Here is a 19860-nt window from a genome sequence, read left to right as displayed (position 1 = left end):
ATGTAGGTTGTGCACGTCTCGCCAGGCCACTGAGCCCTACGTGACAGCGTTTGCTCAGCTTTCTTTTTCATGAAACTCGTGTCCCCAAAGCAGGCCTTCAGTTCCTTAACAAATATATCCCAAGTGGGGAGGACATGTTCATGGTTCTCAAACCAAAGCAAGGCCGTCCCGGCAAGGAAGAATACTACGTTCACGAGCTTCGCCGGCGCGCCCCATTCGTAGTAGCGGCTCACTCTGTCATAGTGTTTTAGCCAAGCATCCACGTCTTCGTCAGTTTTACCTGTGAATATCCGTGGTTCAGGTGCCCAGTAGTCTGGTTGTCGAGGTCGACGGCCACCTTGTGCCATGTTGGCACTGGTGGATGCAGCAGCGTAGTACGTCAACGGGATGGCTGTATCGTCGTTCGTGCTGATGTTGTCCGGGGGTAGGCCAGTTAAGCGTCTGCTTCTCCTTCTTCTTCGAGAGAAAAATAACTTTATTGGGTTGAAAAAGAAGGCGTTTAGGAGCTAGATGGGTGGGGCCCCATGTCCAAGGCTCTACTGGCTTGCGCCGCCTGCCGGACCTGGTCCAGGAATGCTAGTTGCATCTCCGGGTCCGAGCTAGCGAGGAGTGCTTCCCATTGCTCCAAAGAGTTTTCCATTCGATACATACGCTGTAAGCGATCAAGTTCATTTGGCCGTTTAGCACAACTCCACGAGATATGGTAAAGGGTCGGTGGCTAGTCGCGACACCACGGACAATCGCGCCCATACAAAGTTGGATGGATTTTGTGCAGTCGTAATAAATTTGGCTAAACTCCCGTTTGAATTTTACGGAGGTCTATGGCGTCTTCCCTTTTAAGAGATTTGTGGGGGGCGCCATATTTCTGCCGCGTGCATCGCTGGTGAGCAAGAAGCTCTCGCGGAGCCATCCAAGCCGGGTCGTTTTCCTCCTCCTCGCGAAAGCAGTCATTGCTGGGTGGTGGTAACAGCGAGAAAGGCTGCTGCTCCGCTCGGTTCGTGAGCGCTCGAGGTAGAGCGTCCGCCCTCTCGTTACCCTCTAGGCCTGCATGTCCAGGGCACCAGACCAACCTATAAGTGTTGCTCAATTCGCCGCCTGAAAGTTTGCAAATGTTTAATGGGAGGCGGCCTTTCGTGAATAGCCGGCGCGCCTCTTGCGAATCTGAGAGTATGGTGATGTACGTCTGGCCGTCGCTGCGCTCTCGACTTTTAATCGCCAATGCGATGGCGAAACACTCGGCCTTGGTGATCGATCTAGTGTACAGTGATGCGCTGGACGCTATGCTTCACGTGTCACTGCTTACCATTGTGACGACGCAGCGCTTCCAGTTATACCTGGAAGCGTCAACGTATAGCACGTTCTCATTGCCTCTGACTAATTTTCTGATCCATTTTACAAGCTCCTCTCGCCTTTCGTGACCCCGCCGCGGTGGTCTAGTGGCTAAGCTACTCGGCTGCTGACCCGCAGGTCGCGGGTTCAAATCCCGGCTGCGGCGGCTGCATTTCCGATGGAGGCGGAAATGTCGTAGGCCCGTGTGCTCAGATTTGGGTGCACGTTAAAGAACCCCAGGTGGTCAAAATTTCCGGAGTCCTCCACTACGGCGTCTCTCATAATTATATGGTGGTTTTGGGACGTTAAACCCCACAAATCAATCAATCAATCAATCAATCAATCGCCTTTCGTGATGCCGCTTCTTGATCATGTTCCTGGAAATAGGGGCGATCGAAATATGTCGTCGGACTGGGTCTGGTACGTCTACCAGCTCCTCGTCCAAGTTTTGGGGTTGCGGTGGTATACCTGCCCTCATTAGTCTCTCTCTTCCCAACTTCGTCTGGCTGAGGCGGTTGCGCTGAGAGATCAATGTTGCTGCTTTCAGTTCAGCGTACGTGTTATGCAGGCCGATCTCGAGAAGCCTCTGTGTCGGAGTGCTTATCGGTAAGCCTAATGCTGCCTTGTAAGCCCCTCCGATGATCGAATCTACTTGCTCTTCCTCGCTCTTGTTCAGTGTGTGGAAAGGCAAGCTGTATGTCAATTTGCTCATTACAAGCGCCTGCACTAAACGGACAGTATCACTTTCTTTCATGCCTTTTTTGTGGAAGGTGATCCTCTGAATCATCCTAGCCACTTGTTTAGTTGCCGATTTAAGAACGATGGTGTGATTTGCCCTACCGTTGCTTTGAACCCAGAAACCCAGGATCCGGGCGACGGTGACTTCTTTAATTTTGTGCTTTACGATTTCACTTTCTATTCTTCCATTACTTTTGTAGCGTTTGCTGTGTATTCTGATCACCTCCGATTTTTCGGGTGCGCAGCTGAGACCACTGGTTCTGGCAAAGTTTTCGATAGCCAGTGCTGCCTCTTGCAGAGTCTGCTCTTTTCTGGCCAGGGACCCCCGTGTGGCCCAAGAGTAATGTCGTCCGTGTAGATGGTATAACCTAGCTGTGGTACACAATCCAAGGCCCGAGCGAGTCGACGCATGGCGATATTAAACAACAGAGGAGATAGTATGGCTTGTTGAGGCGTTCCCTTGTTAGGCATTCCCTTGTTAGGCATTCGGAATGGCTCAGACCTAACGATTGAGATACCAATTGTCGCCTCCCGATTGGTGAGAAAATCTTTTATATAGGTATATATCTTTTCCCCGCAACCAATTATATTTAGCTCTGAGAGTATAGCTTCATGAGAGATATTGTCAAAAGCTCCCTTTAAGTCTAGAGCAAGCCGCAAATGCTCTCCACCTTTGGGAACGCCCTTGAGGACCTCTTCTTGTATCAGGACGAAAGCGTCCTGTGTTGAGAGACCACTGCGGAAGCCCAGCATGGTGGCCGGAAACAGCCCCCAGTCCTCTATGAAATTCTGAAGTCTGGTGTGAACGACCCGTTTGAAAAGCTTCCCCATACATGACGTAAGTGATATAGGTCTGAGCGCCTGCAGGGAGGGCTTTTTTCCGGGTTTCGGAATGGTTATAATTTTGGCGGTTTCCCATTTTGCAGGGACCTTCCCTCATAGCCAATAGTGTTCATTGAATTGTTTTGTCATGCCTTCGATGGCTTTGTCGCTAAGGTTTCTTATCATCGCATTCATAATTTGGTCTTCACCGGGGGCTGTGTTCCTCTTGGCTGCCTGAGCTGCTGCAAAGACCTCCTCCTTTGTTATCGGCTCATCTAGTTTCTCATTTCTAGCTCCGCTGTAACTCATGTGAATAGCCGAATTACGTGGTGGACTATTGCCAATATATCTCTCCTTGAGGGCCTTCACGAGGTCGTCGTCTATGCCCGGAAATGTTTCTGCGATTTTCTGCAGTGTTCTGCTTGTCGTGGATTTGGACTTATCTGGATCAAGAATATTTCTTAGGATAGACCAAGTTTTCATGGTGCTCAGTGTGTTCTGAAGCGAACTGCAGAACTTGACCCATCCCTCGGTAGCCAATTCGCTTGCATAGTCGTTTGCCTCCTCTGCAAGAGCAGCGATCCTACGCAGTAGTGTCCTATTCAGGCGTTGACGTTTCCAACGCTTTAGTAGACTGCGCCTGCTCTCCCATAGGTGTAGCAGACGGCTGTCTACTGCTGGCGTCTCTACGGTTCTGGCTATTTTCTTCGTAGTGATGGCGTGTACCGACTTTATGTAATCCAACCATGCCTTTATTGAGTCCGGTACACAGTCGGGTGGAGGATCTCGTTTCCTAAACTCAGTCCAATCTGTGATCGCTGTGTCGCCTATCAATCTGCGCATTTTGGGTGTCGATATGGAGACGCTTATAATGTAATCGTCGCTTCCTAGATTTTTCCCCAGGTTTGTCCAGGATGCGTCTTTAAAGTTGAAGGTGAAAGTGAGGTCCGGGAACGTGTCTCTACATACGCTGTTCGCCACTCGCGTGGGCGCGATTGGGAGATTTATTAAACTCAGGCCCGGCCTAGACGCAGCATGTTCGAGACGCGTTCCCTTCGGCGAGTCTTTTGGGTAACCCCATGTGGTGCTGGGTGCGTTAAAATCACCCAAAACCAATAGGCGGTCCTTGTTGCCTGCGGTTTTAACCGTCTCAGCAAGGAGCTCATTGAAGTCTTTGCCTTAGTCTTATGGAGGACTGTATAGATTCCCTATTATAGTCTTCGCTTTGCCTCTCTTTTGGGGGAATAAACTGATAATTTGGTGATTGATCTGTAGCGTTCCTATGTACTCATCTGTTGCCGCAGTCATCTTGCTCACCAGCGTCGCTACGCGGGGATAATTTGGGTTCTGAAAAACATAATAACCCTGGAGCTTCACTATTTTGGCATCAATTTCTTGCAAGCATATAACGTCGGGTTTAATTGGTGCCACATTGATATAACTCTGGAGTGCTGCGGCGCGTTTGTGAAAAGTGCGGCAATCCACTGCCAGATCTCTAATTGTTCCACACTTCTCTGGTTATTTTTGGCCATGATGCATGGGTGCTTCCGCGTCGTCGCGATTCCCCTTAGATTGTTTGCTATTTCTAGCGGAGGTCGAGCGAGAGCACTTGTTTATCGCCCTTTGCAAGCTGCTCACAGCGTCATTCACGTACTGCCTTTGAGTTTTTAGTTCCTCGCCCACAAAAGATTTTATCTCATTCATGAAATCGACTAGCAGTTTATTAACATTAGCTATACCTTCCCTGTTTTTGTCTAACTGCGCTTGTATTTGCTGCGTTATTTGGTCGTGGTTTTTTACTGTCGTGGTAGGGGTGGTTGTACCTGCGTACACCATCTCTTCCTCGACTTCAGCCGACGCCGCGCTGCCCCCCGAAAAAGTTGGTTTTATTGACTATTGATATGTCGTTTTCTGACTACATCCTCCAGCTATTCCTGTCGGGTTTTGTGGTCGTAGTTTAGCCTCTAGCCGTCTCTCTAATGAAGATATTGCTGCCTGTAAGTTATTTCGCTCTTCGGCCATTTGTTTTTTTAGCTGTTTGACCTCTTGAGTCAATCTCTTATTTTCTTCCAATATTTTCTTGTATTGTGGATTTTCTGTTATAGGAGCATTGGAAGACACTTCCCCCGCAAAGCTCACCTGATTTATGTTTGTCCGGCCGGCGGCTAGGGCGTCTTGTGATTCCTCGCAGGAACCCATCTCGGCCGAGAGGTCCGCGATGCTTTCGTTGGTTCTTTAAGCTGGATTTTCCAAGGGCCAGAGGTGCCGTGTTAGTGTGATGTTGTCTGTCCCTCCTTGAACGAGATCTTGATCGTGACCTTGACTGGGATTACAATCGGGACCGTGAACTTGACCTTGACTGGCACTGTTCCTGCCGGTCCGAGCTGAACCATCGAGGCATGCCCAGCCTTAGTGGAGGGGATTTTTCGGACGACTTGGCATCGCCACTACATTCAGGTTCGCCTACCCAGCCTTTTGGCTGATCTGTCCTCAATTTCTTGAGAGGAGTGACGTTCTTAAGTTTTATCTTGCACAGACTATCTCCTGTGGGTTGTTCACCATCACAGATGACGCACTTGGGGATGCAGTCGTGTCCTTGCATTGGTTCTCTTGCCCCGCACCTGAGGCATACATTGACATTTGGAGTTGGACAGACGTCTGTACGGTGTCCGGTTAGGAGACATATCTTGCGCACCTGTACTGTTCGCTTGTATGGGTAGCATATTAACTCGGCACCCATTATGTATACATGGCACCCATTATGTATAGCACATTACCCGTGAATGTGATAATTGACGTTTTAGAGGAGCACAACATTCTTGCTCTCTCAATATTCATCCCTTGAGTCCGAACACGTAGGTTCTCCACTAGTTCATCTTGCGAAGTCCCGGCCGGTATTCCATGTACAATTCCTCGTTAGACGCATTCAGGATCGGCCACCTATGCATGAAAGCGTAAATTGGTCCCATGATCTTTAGTTGACAGATACCTCACAGCCTACTCGCTACCTTCATGCTTGGCGTAGATAGGATTACAATGTTTGACCCTGGGTGAACTCGCAACAGAAAGTCATTGCCATTGAAACTTCATTGGCAGGCATCTATCACAGCCCTGGAGAGTTCCAGTCCCAATATGTTTTTAACTCAAAGACCCTTTTATGCGGCCTCAGAACAATCTTGATGTCCTCTTTCGCTAGAGCACGTGGGCCGCGTCGCTTTCTCCGTCGGAAACCCTGCGTGAATTCACGTTTTTGTTTTTCGGCAGGAGGATTGCTTTCCAATTTCTCGTTGGCGTTCACAGCCTCCTACATCTGGAATTGCTGCTTTTTTAACTGTTTTTTTTTCTTTTGCCTGCGCGATAAAACTGTATGCCAGGCATCCTCAGTCCATCCACGGCGTTCCGAACAAGTCGCGTCGCCAGTCTCGTTTCCGAGAGTCGCATCAACAGACGCTGGTTCGTCATCCTTTGCCTGCCGAGACGAGACGCCACTTGCGTCCTTGTCAGCGGTGAGTGATTCCGGTGCCCGAGAAGGGCCGGGATAAGCTTCGTCAACTTTCATATGGCAAGAAAAGGCGATCAGCCCAGGGCAGGCATGCTTGGCAGAATAAAGGAATAGTGACCACCGCTCCTGTCAAGCTAGTCGGAGTGCTTAGGCTGGCGCAGCTTTCCCGCCGGCATTTTGTCGTGTCACAAAACAGGTCAAGAAAGTGAGGTAAACATCGCTCACCTTCGATCTTTGTCCCGTGGCAGCAAAGCAAGTGTTCAAAGTTCACTATCTGCTAGTCTGTGCTCCCACAAACACACAACACCGTCGTGTTCCGCGCGTCGGAGTGCCTTCCGGGGCGCGCGACGCCGGCCGTGGTCGTTAAGATGAGCGTCTCCACAAGGTCATCCAATCTGCCTGCGATGGTTTCTTCTCGTAAAGTTGATCCTGGCCCAATCTTTGGGTATCCGTGGAATCAGGAGAACTTCTCAAAGCAGACTATAAGATTGTTAGATGAGTTTGCGTGAAATTGCTCTTAGAAAAGCTTCGAGAAAGCGGAGCGCAGTGTGAACATGTCTTCACAGCTTGGCGCCTCCTGGCGGTCTCTCTGCTTCTTCGAAAAACTTCTGCTGCGGGGTCCAGGATGGCAAATTACCCAGCACCGCTCCACCAAAGCTGTTACAAATGAGATGGGTTTATTTACACTGAAAATGCCAGCGCTCAACCGCTACTGCCGAATCACCATCGCTCGAGAGCATCCTACCGCCTCTTCTTTCTTGCTCTTTCAGTCCGCATTACAATATATATATAAATATAAGGGAAATAAGTGTATACTTAAGGGCTTGTTTTTCGTCTTTTGATATAAGTATTATGCAGGCCCTGATACTGTAGGAAGATATTTGAGTCACGACGTACATTCTAGCAGTTTAATCTAACATTTCCACTGTGGGACCAGCCTTCATCTGGGAAGGCTGGTCTCACAGCCGAAACGTCGAATCGAAGTGTGCTGGAATGTACATCAAGGCTCAAATACCTTCACACACACACACACACACACACACACATATATACATACATACACACTCAAACCTATATCGTAACGGGATATAACGAAGTAAATGAACTTCCCCTTGAAAACTCCATTGAGAACCATTCATTTAGAACCTCGTAACAAACTAAAATTGAATGGTAAATGGATATAACAAGCTAAATTAGTCTATCAAATAGTCTATAAAAAATGACCATAGCGTGTTAAGTATAGCGTTTTCTGCAGAGTTTGACGCTCGTTCGGCGCGGCTCTTTCAAAACTCCCGCGCCGACTTACAGCCACGCCCCGCACGGTCGAGAGAGCCGTCCTCCTCACACAGCCAGCGGAGAGGATTGAGGAAGTGCTCAGCGCGTCACATGACTGAGAAGCGGCGCCGCGGTGCAAAGCGATTTTCCTCTCGACGGCAACGACTGCGTCTCCGCTGCTACCTTGACTGCTTACTCTGCGCCGAAAAAGGAGGACTCTCCGCAACAGCTTTTTTTTTTTTTTTTTTTTTTGCTCTCTCTGCGCGCACGGTTTTGAAAGGAGAAGGGTCTCTATGGGCAGAGACGGAAAAGGGAGAAGCGTGGAACAGGCGCGCCGCAGATCGGCATTTGAGAGAGAGCAAACAATTTGCCACAGTCTTTTCTTTCCTTTTCTTCTTTTCCTTCTTTGTGCGCAGCGTTGAGAGGTGCCACCGCGGGATTGGCATGGTGCTGAGAGCATTTTCGGAGCGTGGTATGTTCGAATTAACCGTCGCAAGTGCTTACGCGTTCGAATTACAGGGTGTTTTCGCCCATTGGAATACACATAGCTTTGACGGGACCTCAGCGTGAGTTTGAATTACCCGAAAGTTCGAATTAATGAGATTCGGCTGAGTTTATTTACATCAATAACAGTACCTTCAATTTCGTTATAACAATGTCTGAATGTGTGTGTGTGTGTGTGTATATATATATATATATATATATATATATATATATATATATATATATATATATATATATATATATATATATATATATATTTATTTATTTATATATTAGGCTTGTGCGAATGGTGATTTTGATCAAAAAATTTTGAATCGAATTTGAATGGTATGTATGTCATATAAAAAAAGGCAATATTTATCATGACCTAACTGATCTGCACATCATTTCTTTTGAATTGAAATAGGACTCTAGGCAAATTTCATTTTTTTTTCGTTCAAAAGAAGTTGAAACAACCTTGAATAATAGTTTGGGTAAAATGCGAGTGATAACCAGTAAGATACTTAACATTTTAAAATTTTACTGTCGCATAGTTTTTAGAATCAGTCCAGTATGAACGGAGTTCTGAAAATTTGTCGCACGCTGCAATTGCATTCTCTCTTCTTGTCCCGACGAAATAGGCGGAAGCTAAACAGGGAGCACAAAAAAAAAAAAGCGTCACACGCACCTCGTGACCTTGAGCACATTTTTTTTTTTCTTCAAATATGCGGATGTTCAGTGCGATCGCTCATATACTTGTGGACAAGCGGCGGCCTCCTATGGTGGCCCTGGTAACGACGAGCGCGTCATGTTTAAATCAGCCAATGGCTGTGACCAGAGCTGTATATTACTTCTTAGCTGTGACAAGTGATTTTCGAGCTTGCAGTGTCATTTGCCAAGGGAAAAAAGCAATTTTTCGCTTTGAAAATTTATTGTGAATTACAGGCCGCATGCTGTGCTATAATGTTTGCCTCGCATGTTTTCGGTAGCCTCTACTAATAATCGGCAGCGTTTTCTGACCATGCTCAGTAAGTGTTGCAGGGCCCCTTTAAATTTGAAGGGGGCTTTGCGGCAAAGCGAATTTTCTCTGGATAGGGGCTTTCGCGGCTTAGCACCCCTACATTGTAGTAAAAGCATTTTACAGGCGGTTACATGCAACTAATATACAGCTATTCGTTCATTGTGAATACTTCGAAAATATTCAAAGCATTCGAATATTCACACAAGCCTTATTTATATATATATATATATATATATATATATATATATATACACACACACACACACACACTCACACACACACACACACACATACGTAGCGGGGAAAGAAGCACTCTGTCTGCGTAGTAAAAACTAAAGCGAGAAAGCTTGACATATGTTGAAACACTTTTAATCACAATTGTTTTGGCTGGGGAGCCAACCTTCGTCAATGTGATATATATTATATAATCAATTTGGGCTCATTTATAGTATTCCGACTGTCAGTTTTCCAAATATGCTTACGGTGAGGGATTAGGCTTATAATAATTAGGGGAGAACTTTGAAGAGTCAGGGTATTTAAAAAAAATCACATTAGGAGATGCCTTGGCCACATTTGTGAGGGGCCTTGGTTATTTACAGCTTGGCATGTTATCAGGCATGGCATGTTTTGAGCAACTCATGATAGCATCACATCGCAGTTCATGTAAACTTATCTTTGCCATAGTACAATGCTATGCGGGGCAAAGTATGTGAAAAGGCCAGTATATTTTGCTGGTTATCGCAGGCTCTTCTGCATGCTTGTGTAATTACATGTGTACGCTGCAATTATGAGCACTGGTAAGATTGCCAGAGTGTAAAAGCATTACTGTAATCAGTCAGAGCTATGATGCTCCTGTGGCCCTGAGAAGCAAAAAATTAAAAGGTGGGCATCCTCCCTCCCCCTTCCATGCCATTTTCTGCCATCTCATTTTGTGAATCTCCTGATTTTCAAGGTCTGTAGGTTTGCAGGTATGCTATTGTTCATGTTTTACAGCATTTTAACAATGCACATGTATTCAATATTGAAAGACAGTCTTTTGGCATATTCATATTTATGTAGATAATATAAAGATTTCAGTACCTATACGCCCCTATTTTTTATTATTTTCAGCCTTTGAAAGTACAGTTGCCATCGGGACAGCCAATTTCTCTTATTTTCCTTGATACTGAGGGTAAGTGCACTCTATTTCACTATGACTAATGGGCAGAAATTTGTCGCTGCTATTCAATGATTCAGGAGAAGTCATGTGTAAGGTGCGTTCATTAAAGTGCGCCTACATGATTTCTTGAAGTGGGTAGTGGTGCTTTAGGTAATTGTGAACAGCTCCAACAATTTGGTTAGCGTCCTAAATCCAAAAACTTACTGGAGTAGTAGCAAAGTTGCTGGAAACATGCCCATTTGCAGTAGAAGTGTTCTACTTTAGCTGAATATCAGTCCTTTTTTGTGTGAATTCTGATTTCTAGATTCTTTTGTGCCAAGATTATGTAGTATCTCAGAACAAGTAGTAGTTTACTCTTTTGCAGATCAAGATTTTTTGCACAGTACTACCAGAATTGTCAGCAACAGCTTTTTTTCTTGCCAGTCATGATCGCTTGCAAGATAAGGAAGAGCAAGTTCTGTTTAGTGCTATCACCTTTGCCACTGCTGGTGCTTGCTACATGACATCACCTAATTTCCCCAATTGGGTGCTAATGCTTAGGTAGTACAGGTTTATCATAAAAGAAAGTAAGGTGTGCAAGCATCAACACAAGAGAATAAGACAACACTAATGCCTACTGTCAACTTAACCCCTTAACTGCTTTGAACGAGCAGAGCTCGTCCTGCCCAAACTGTCGCCAAACTGCTTTGGACCAACAGAACTCGTTCTAGTGGAATAGGTACTCCCCTCTAGCGTTCAGGCGGAGAAGCACGCATTTACGGCTTACATTGCGTGTCATCCACTAGATGGCAGCGTTTGCTTGATTATTCTGTTTTCTCTTGGAGCAACAGCACGGTTTTTGTATGGAAAGACGGCGTGCGGGGGCGGAGACCCATGCATAGTTGGCCCATGATTACGAAAAAGAAACTATTCGTTTTCGTAATCTTCTGTGATGATGATTCGAGTACAGGTATTTATCTTGTGTTCGGAAGTGAAGACAGTGATGACAGTGAATTGAATAGCTTCTCTGGTGATGATGAAGACTGCTCGGATGCAAACACTGCAAGTGCCCGCCAGTGCAGCCGCTTAGCGTTATTCCGAGTTTTCAAATTTTCTACATAGCCCCAAAGCTTCCCAAGTAACATACCCCAAGGGTGCTTAGCCTACAAAAGCGAACAAAGATGTGGTGTCTGGAACTGTTTGGTTTATAAAGTTTTTAAATATTATTAGCAGCAGTTAGCTGGTGTCCTAAATAAACTTTATTCCAATGATTTGACTAAGTATATGGTGAAAATATTTTTTTCAACATCGACTAAGTGCTTTTTAGTACAATCAGATTCGAAATCAGCAATAAAAAGAATAGGTAGTTTTTGACTGGAAATTTTCAAATGAAGATGAGCAGTTAAAGGGTTAAAGGTGTGTTCACCCTGAGCGCGGATCTGAAAAGCTGACACGGATTATCCACCAAAGCAAAAAAAAAAAAAAAAAACTGTGCTTGCTTGCCCAGATCGGGCCCGGAACAATTTGCTCTGCATGGAAAAGTTGCCCACTTTAGTTGTAGCTAGTCGGAACCCGAGACGCGCATGTGCAGTATTGTGTAGTATCACAGCAAGATGGCGACACGACCACTGTGGATGGGTGGATTGCTCCGCTTTTAAAATCCGCTTGCCCACTTGCGTGCTCCATGTGAACATTCCTTAAAGGGCACATTGTAGCAGAAAAGAAAGTAGATACAAAGCTTGTCTGTACATATGCAGGTATGGCAGCACCAATCACACACACACACACACATTGTGTTCTATGCAGTATAAATGTTCAAGTTTTTTTTTTTTTTTTGATGAAAGTTGATTAAAGGCTGACTCACGCATCTGCTTTCACTGCTATCGACATTTTAAGCCTCAACCACAGAGATCCGTTTCTTCATTCTTATGCACTGCGTATTCATTGAACATAGGTGTGCATTTACCAAAAATATTGAGAAAAGTTGAGCCTCTAGTTAATAAGCTCTTATGCTCCATTATTAATCTTTGATTAACACTGCGGCCACAGCTAGAAGGAACCTTACATTCCTTACGAATACGGCAGCTTCGGTTTGTGTGCGTGTTTAACTAAACAAATATTAGTTCACCTTTTGTTTTCCACTATTTAACCACTTTATAGCAGACATTGATGTTAGAGCTGGTTATGAGGCACTACTGTGGCCAACATTCAAAATGGGGTCTCTTGGAAAATGAGAAGTGGTACCCTGCTTATAACAGAAACCTCATGTAAGGGGCAATAACTCCTCCCAGGTGCATGTTTCTATCATAAAGCGATTCAGCTGTACCTGCTCTTCTTTTTTCTGCAGAGAGGTGCATGTCTTTTCAGCTTACTGGCAGCTATAAAAGCAACGCTAATGCCATATCTACTTCAGACTTATTTAGCCTGTCCATTAAGGAATATGTGTAAGGAATAGCTAACAGTCACTTCTTGTTATTAGTACATTCAAAACACCCTCGAAAGGCCCTCTTCATTGCTGAGAAGGGTGTAATGGCTGAGTGAGGAACTGAAACCAGCTGAATCGGGTCTCTCTATGCCCTGTAGCTTTCCTATTACAGCACTTGTTGGCGAATTCTTGCGGCAGCATGTTCACATCGGAAAAGTGCACAGTTATCTCTCTACGACATATTTTGGACTGTGATGTTGTATGCTGGCCCTTTATATGTGAACAGCTCAAGAAGTTAAGACAAACAGGCCACCAGCATATCTATTTGATACTAAGTTTGCATGACAGAAAATGTATTGTAACGAAAAAGAATGAATGATACAGTGGGTCGCCCTCTCTGCTGCCACGTAGTAGGTTTGTCTGTCTCCACCGCACATTGCACGTGAATGTTGCCCAGTCTTGGGTTTCGTGATTTGAGCCATTGATCAAGCTACTGGTCGACTCCTAACGCAGCATTTCATGAACTCCTTTACAATATACCATAAAAACTCGAGCAAGCCCCCTTCCCCCTCTGGGTGAAAGACAATTTGACAAGATTTGGAGGAGGGGCCTCTAGCTTGGTCATGGAGCCAAATTCAAGGCAACAGAGGAAAAGCTGCTATGAGTAATGCACACTCGGGGGTCTAATGAAAAGCTTTATTGAGTATGCAAGCATTCACTCTTTCCAAAATAGTTAATGAAACAGTGAAAACTGCGAGAGGGGAGGATGGGGGACACTTGATCTGTCATAGGTTCATATTTGAAACCTCCCGAAAAGAGAGCAGGCACTTGCTTGGGTGGTGGTGCTTCCTCAGGATTTCACGGTATATTGCTGGTATGACTGAAGAACTTGTAGTTGTATGTTTGTTTTTGTGAAAAGTTTTTAGTTTTTGTGGTGCCATCATTTGCCTCTCTATATTTCTTTGTGCCCACTCAATGAACATAGTGTATTCTTGAAACTGATTTTCAGGCTTCGCAGCCACCAATGTATCAGAAAACTACGATGCCAAAATATTTGCTATTGCTACTCTGATCAGTTCACACCTGATTTATAACTCTGTGAAGATCATTGACCAAAGTGAGATAGATTACCTGGAACTCTTGTCAAGGCGTACACAGGTAAGGAATTTGTGCTTTGTTCTAAAGAAATAATAATTTAGTGGCATTCTGAAGCTTCACTGATTTTAAAATGTTCTATGTGTAATAGGCATCATAAGCTCAGGTTCTCTGACTTGTCCCATTTATAAATTTGTCATTTCTAGCATAGTGAATGTGATGTTTGATTTGTCTTTATGATTAAGTAATTAAATTTAAATGCTGTTGCATAGGCAGGCATAGAAGCAAGGGTGTCATTTGAGAGGCCTCTTGTGTGGCAGGTGCCAACATCAAAATGCCTGTGGTATCTCTTTATTAGACATCTGTACCGGTGACTTAATTTTAATACACAGTGTATATATTGTTACGTAGTCTTGCGACTAGCGCACCAGAAACCAGAAGATGTTCTTGGAGGCAGCCACTTTAGTTCACCGGACAGATGCCCAAAATTTCCGGTGGTAACGCCGACAAGTGTTACTGCTGGTGGGCGTAACGGGAATACCGCCGCTTCATGCTGCGCGCTCTTCTTAAACAAAACATGTACAATGTGACCCTTCTTATCGATATGTCACACAAAAAGTGATACAGAAAAACAGTGAGCACAGGTCACTGTGTGCAACGAAACAAACAGATGCAACAAACAATAGCACGTCTGCAGTGACCAACTGCAGATGTCACGTGGCATTGCCCCTCTTTTAACAGACATCGTCCTGATGTTTAAACTAAGATGAAAGACATGATTTCGCAACAATGTTGTGCGAAATTTAACATGAACAAAGAAACATACAAGTCGAGCATTAGTGTGTTAGTATCAGCATTCATGGTAAGGTTTTAAACGCACGACATAGACCACTTCGGAGCGCAGGTGATGTCGTTGTGATGATGTGAGGTCATCGGGGACAATGTCATAATCCAGAGGGCCAAGTCACCGTAAAATCTTGTGTGGTTTGAAGTAGCGATGCAGCAGTTTTTCACTGAGTCCTTGTTTTTTCGAATGGGAGTCCATACCCAGACGTGGTCACCAAGTTGATACTGTTGGTCGCTGCGGCGTAGATTGTAGTGCCGGGTGTCGGCTTTTTGCTGGTCTTGAATGCGAAAACGGGCTGATTGCCAAGCCTCTTCTGCTCGCTGCAGGTAGACAGAGATGTCAAAGTTATCTTCGTCAGTCGTGTTTGGGAGCATGACAGCGAGCATTGTCACGGGTTCTCTTCCATAGAGTAATTTAAATGGCGTCATCTGTGTCGCTTCCTGCACTGCAGTGTTGTATGCAAAAGTCACGCAGGGTAAAACTGCGTCCCAGTACTTGTGCTCAATATCTACATACATAGACAGCATATCGGCAATGGTTTTGTTCGGACGCTCAGTGAGACCGTTTGTCTGAGGGTGGTAAGCCGTTGTCCTGCGGTGGCTTGTGTGGCTGTAGAGCAGGATTGCTTGCGTAAGTTCAGCCGTGAACGCCGTCCTCCTATCAGTGATAAGCACCTCGGGTGCCCCGTGTTGCAGTACAATGTTTTGACGAAGAACTTGGCGACTTCTGCGGCGCTGCCCTTGGGAAGAGTCTTTGTTTCGGCGAAACGAGTGAGATAATCAGTTGCCACGACAGTCCATTTATTGCCATTAGCAGACGTTGGGAACGGTCCGAGAAGGTCTATTCCAATCTGCTGCAAAGGCCTTGAGGGTGGTTCAATGGTCTTTAAATAGCCAGCAGGTTTCTGGGTGGGGGCTTCTTGCGTCTTTGAGTCTCGACAAGTTTTTACATAGAGTGCCGTGTCGGCGATGAGACTGGGCCAGTAGTATTTCTTTTGAATTTTTGCCAGTGTGCGGGTGAATCCGAGGTGACTTGACGCTGGTTCATTGTGGCAGGCGTGCATAATTTCCGTGCAAATTTCCGTAGGCACGATAAGTAGGAAACTTGCCTTGTTTGGGGAAAAGTTCTTTTTCACGAGAACGTCGTGTTTAAGGCAGAATGAAGATATACCATGTTTGTAAGCTCGCGTGCATGTCTGGGTCGTCGCTTCGCTGTTGTTCGGCAAAATTTGTAGCACTGATCACTCCGAGAAAAGACTCTCATCTGCATTTTGTGCGGCAGCGTCGATGGGTGCACGAGAAAGGCAGTCGGCATCAGAGTGCTTGCGTCCAGACTTGTAAACGACCTTGATGTCAAACTCCTGAAGCCTCAAGCTCGAGCTTGTTAAGTGGCCTGACGGGTTTTTCAGATTTGCAAGCCAGCAGAGTGCATGGTGGTCAGTTACCACCTTGAACAGTCGTCTCCTATGACTTCGCATTGTTCGTTGGTGCCAAGCACGTGCTGAACTTCTTCTCTTAATACAGTACTGAGAGACGACAGCTGTGTTTGCGAAGTAGGAAACAACTTACACAGTTCCTCCTGGACGACGGCTCTAATTACGTTTCTGAGGCTATCGTCGTGCCCAATGTTACCTCGGGCATTACTTTCCATCGAGGTCATTGATAGCTGGTCATAGTGCCTGGCACACATTTGCAGCGACTTTTCAGTGTGGCTGGCTTACTTTATGAAGTCTTCAACTGTAGAGGGAGTGTTCCGTAAAAGGCCAGCAAAAAGGCTTTCTTTTACGCCCCTCATGAGGAAACGCAGCTTCTTGTCTTCCAACATTATCGGGTCTGCTCTGTACAAAGCTGGTGCATTTCTTCGACATACATTAGGACAGACTCGCCGGGCTGTTGCATGCTCGTTTGAGGTAGCAATTCGGCGCGCTCCTTACTGTTATCGCAGGGAAATGAGTCCAGGAGGATATGTTTGAATAGCTGCCATGAAGACAAGGATGCTTCACGGTTTCAAACCACACCTTGGCGGAGTCTTCCAATGCAAAAAAGGTATGCCGAAGCTTACTCTCCTCGTCCCACTTGTTGAGGCTAGCTACTCTTTCGAACTTGACAAGCCATTCCTGGGCATCTTCCCACGGTGAGCCATGGAACTTTGGCGGCTCTCTTGGCTGCTGAAGGACTATAGGTGTCGCGGTTGGGTCGGTCATGCTAGCTTCTCTCTTCTTCATTGCCATTTCGGTAGCAAAAGGATTGAACTCCGAAGGCAAATTTTGCAATCGCCAATTTGCTCCCTGGCTGATGGCAACACCGACTGCAGGCGCATGAGGGGGGCTGGTGCTCCGGCTTCTAAGGTGGGACTTGGGCATGGGTCGGCAGCACCTCCACTAAATGTCACGTAGTGTTGCGACTAGCATACCTGGAGCCAGAAGACGTTTTGGGAGGCAGCCACTTTATTTTGCCGGACAGATGCCCCAAATCCCTGGTGGTAACGCTGACAAGTGTTACTGCTGGTGGGCGTAACAGGAATACCGCTGCTTCGTGCTGTGCGCTTTTCTTAAACAAAACATAAACAATATGACCCTTCTTATCGATACGTCACACAAAAAGTGATACAGAAAAACAGTGAGCACAGGTCGCTGCGTGCAACGAAACAAGCAGATGCAACAAATAATAGCGCGTCTGCAGTGACCTGGCAATATAATTATGCCGTCTTTATTTTTATTTATTACATACTGCAGACCCTTAGATCTGCAGTATGTAATAAATACAATAAATAGCTCTAGCTTGGTGATTTGTGGGAAAGAAAGCCACGGGGGATAAAATAGACAGCTGGCCAAACACGCCACTTCGCCAATGCAGCGCGCGTGCCGCAAAGTTGCTCGAGTTGCTGCCAATTCTTTGCAAGGTGGCAGCAGGAGTACTCTAGGCTGATTTATCCGCTTTGGTTTTTTTTAATGTGCATAACCAACGTGCGTTGCGAGCATACAAAGTGCATTTTTGCGAGCATACAAAGTGCGGTTTGAACCGACTAGTGTCGGTTCAAACCGGCTGGAACCGGCAACTAGCGGCCCATGAGCTTGGCGACCAGCGGCCCATGAGCTCAGCGACCAGCGGCACATGAGCTTTATGCGAACCTAGCGGCGGCCACGAGCAACTCGAGCAGTTCAGTGGCGCGCTGCCGGCGCTCCTTTGGCCACCTGTTATATTGTTCCATCGTTAAAGAAAGCCCAGTAATACTAGGTGTCTTCCATCAAGACATCTGTGCCAAACTTGTAGCGAGCAGGTTGCAGTGCTCGTGAGCTGTTTTGGGGCAGATGTGCAACCATCCTTTATTTCTTCAGCTGCTGTGTTTCCATCAGTTATGTAGGGCGTATTCTGCATTTTTTAGTTGTGTATGGTTTCGAGAGGGTAGATCCACCACCAACCATATGGTGCGTATCGAGGCAGAGATAGAGATGCTATGGTCCACAAACAATATTTCCTCTCTGTGTTCCTCGATATTGAGAAGGCTTACGACACAATATGGTATTTTGGCATATTAAGAGACATGTCTCACCTGTGTGTGCGCGGTACAATCCTTTCCATAATCGAGAGTTACTTGTCCAATCAGACATTTTGTGTCAGTGTGGGCAGTGTTCTCTCCCAAATATTTGTCCAAGGAACGGGAGTATCGCAAGGCGGTGTACTTGGTTGTACACTTTTTATCATCAAAATGAGTTCCTTGCACCTGTCCATCCCCTGCTATATGTTCTATTGTAGATATGTTGATGACGTCCAGCTTGGCTGCATGCAACCTAGCAACGATTTGCCGAGCTTGTTTGGGGGGATGTAAAAAAAAAAAGTCGGAGCCTGTTGACTGGCCCTTTAACTCACCGTAGCCTTGTCTGCTTCATCTATCAGCTCAGTGCAGATGTAGCCGCGAGCTGAGACACACATTGTCCAACACTCTTTAACTTTTTCGTTACCACGCCTATTCAAATCGATCACCAGTGATCGACACTTTGGATCGTTGATTTTGGCATGTTGAATTTGTTTCTCTTGCTGCCAGCACTTTCTAGTAGTTAGTCCAGCCACGCAACTTTCTAAATTAGTTAGAATTTACTTGTTCTTGCAACATAGTGATTTTTGACAGACCTTTGCACAAACCAATGTGAGTGTGCTTTTGGGAAAATGCAGTTGGCTGGCGAACTTGACAGAAGTGCGTGGCTCTCATGGTTATGCCACTGAAACATCAAAGTTCTGTAGTGGAAAAAAAAACCTTCGGAAGTCAAATATCAAATTATAAGGTGTCAGCTTTGCAATCTGACAGTGTTGAGCAGTAATAATTGCCTGAAATTTATGTCAGCAATTCAATAGAGAGCTGTTGCTGGGAGTCGGGGACAATTCATTTTACAAAAAAAATATTTCCGAAGGTTCGCTGCACGTATAAAGTGTGGAAATGGCCTTCTCAGCCAGTTTCCAACAGCTTTGGTTTCACTTGTATCGTTATATCACGAACAGGGCCGCATCTAGTATTTCTGGTTGCTCCTATGGCAGCAGCGTCACATGCACATAGGTGCGCACCTGGGTTGCTCGAAACTGTCTTGCAACAACACCTGAATTGAGTGAGGACAAGTTTAGAGTCTGAGGATGGCAGCACCTCAGTTTCAAGTTTTATGGCGATGATGTTTTGCATCAGCCTGAGACATCTGCAGCTAGTTTATGGGTTTGTTTTGTTTTCGGTCTCAAGTTGTCTCCTCCACAGCAAGTGCGTAGCTGCTGACCATTGTGCACAATCTTATAGCTACTCTGGTTACGTGCGAGGTCCACACGTAACTGGAGCATGGTGTTCTGGCGCCGGCTGCAGAGCTTCTCCTCACCACGAGAAGGCCACCAAAGCACATCTTGACCTTGACTACGCAGCAGCACGAAACGTTTTTGAAATGCATGCAGTATTGTTATTTTTACAGCGAAAGCTATCATGAGATCACATTGCGAGTCACGTGCGGCGCTGTAGTTGTCCTACCCCGCTGGTTTCTGTAATTACTATCACACAAAACAAGAAAAAGCTCAATAAAAAACACCAAGGACATTGTGGAATTCTAACCTTGGTCCACTGCATGCCAGCCTAGTACAGTCAAACCTTAATATATCGAACATGGATATATTGAATTATTGTTTATATCGAACGGTTCCTATATCACGGGGGA

General features: G+C 45.8%; 1 protein-coding gene across 3 annotated transcripts in view; it reads left to right on the top strand.

The window, feature by feature from the left end:
* Positions 1 to 19860, top strand: part of LOC119161600 (uncharacterized) — a 197565-nt gene that overhangs the window by 31027 nt on the left and 146678 nt on the right. For all 3 annotated transcript variants that reach the window (XM_075878922.1, XM_075878920.1, XM_075878921.1), the window contains 2 exons: positions 10281 to 10341; positions 13743 to 13891. In XM_075878922.1, the coding sequence (XP_075735037.1) occupies positions 10281 to 10341; positions 13743 to 13891 (210 nt within the window). The remainder of the gene's footprint in view (positions 1 to 10280; positions 10342 to 13742; positions 13892 to 19860) is intronic.

This window comes from Rhipicephalus microplus, chromosome X, assembly GCF_043290135.1.
Source record: "Rhipicephalus microplus isolate Deutch F79 chromosome X, USDA_Rmic, whole genome shotgun sequence".
NCBI lineage: Eukaryota > Metazoa > Arthropoda > Arachnida > Ixodida > Ixodidae > Rhipicephalus > Rhipicephalus microplus.
Note: the sequence above shows the minus strand (reverse complement) of the source record. Positions and strands in the feature narration are given on the sequence as shown.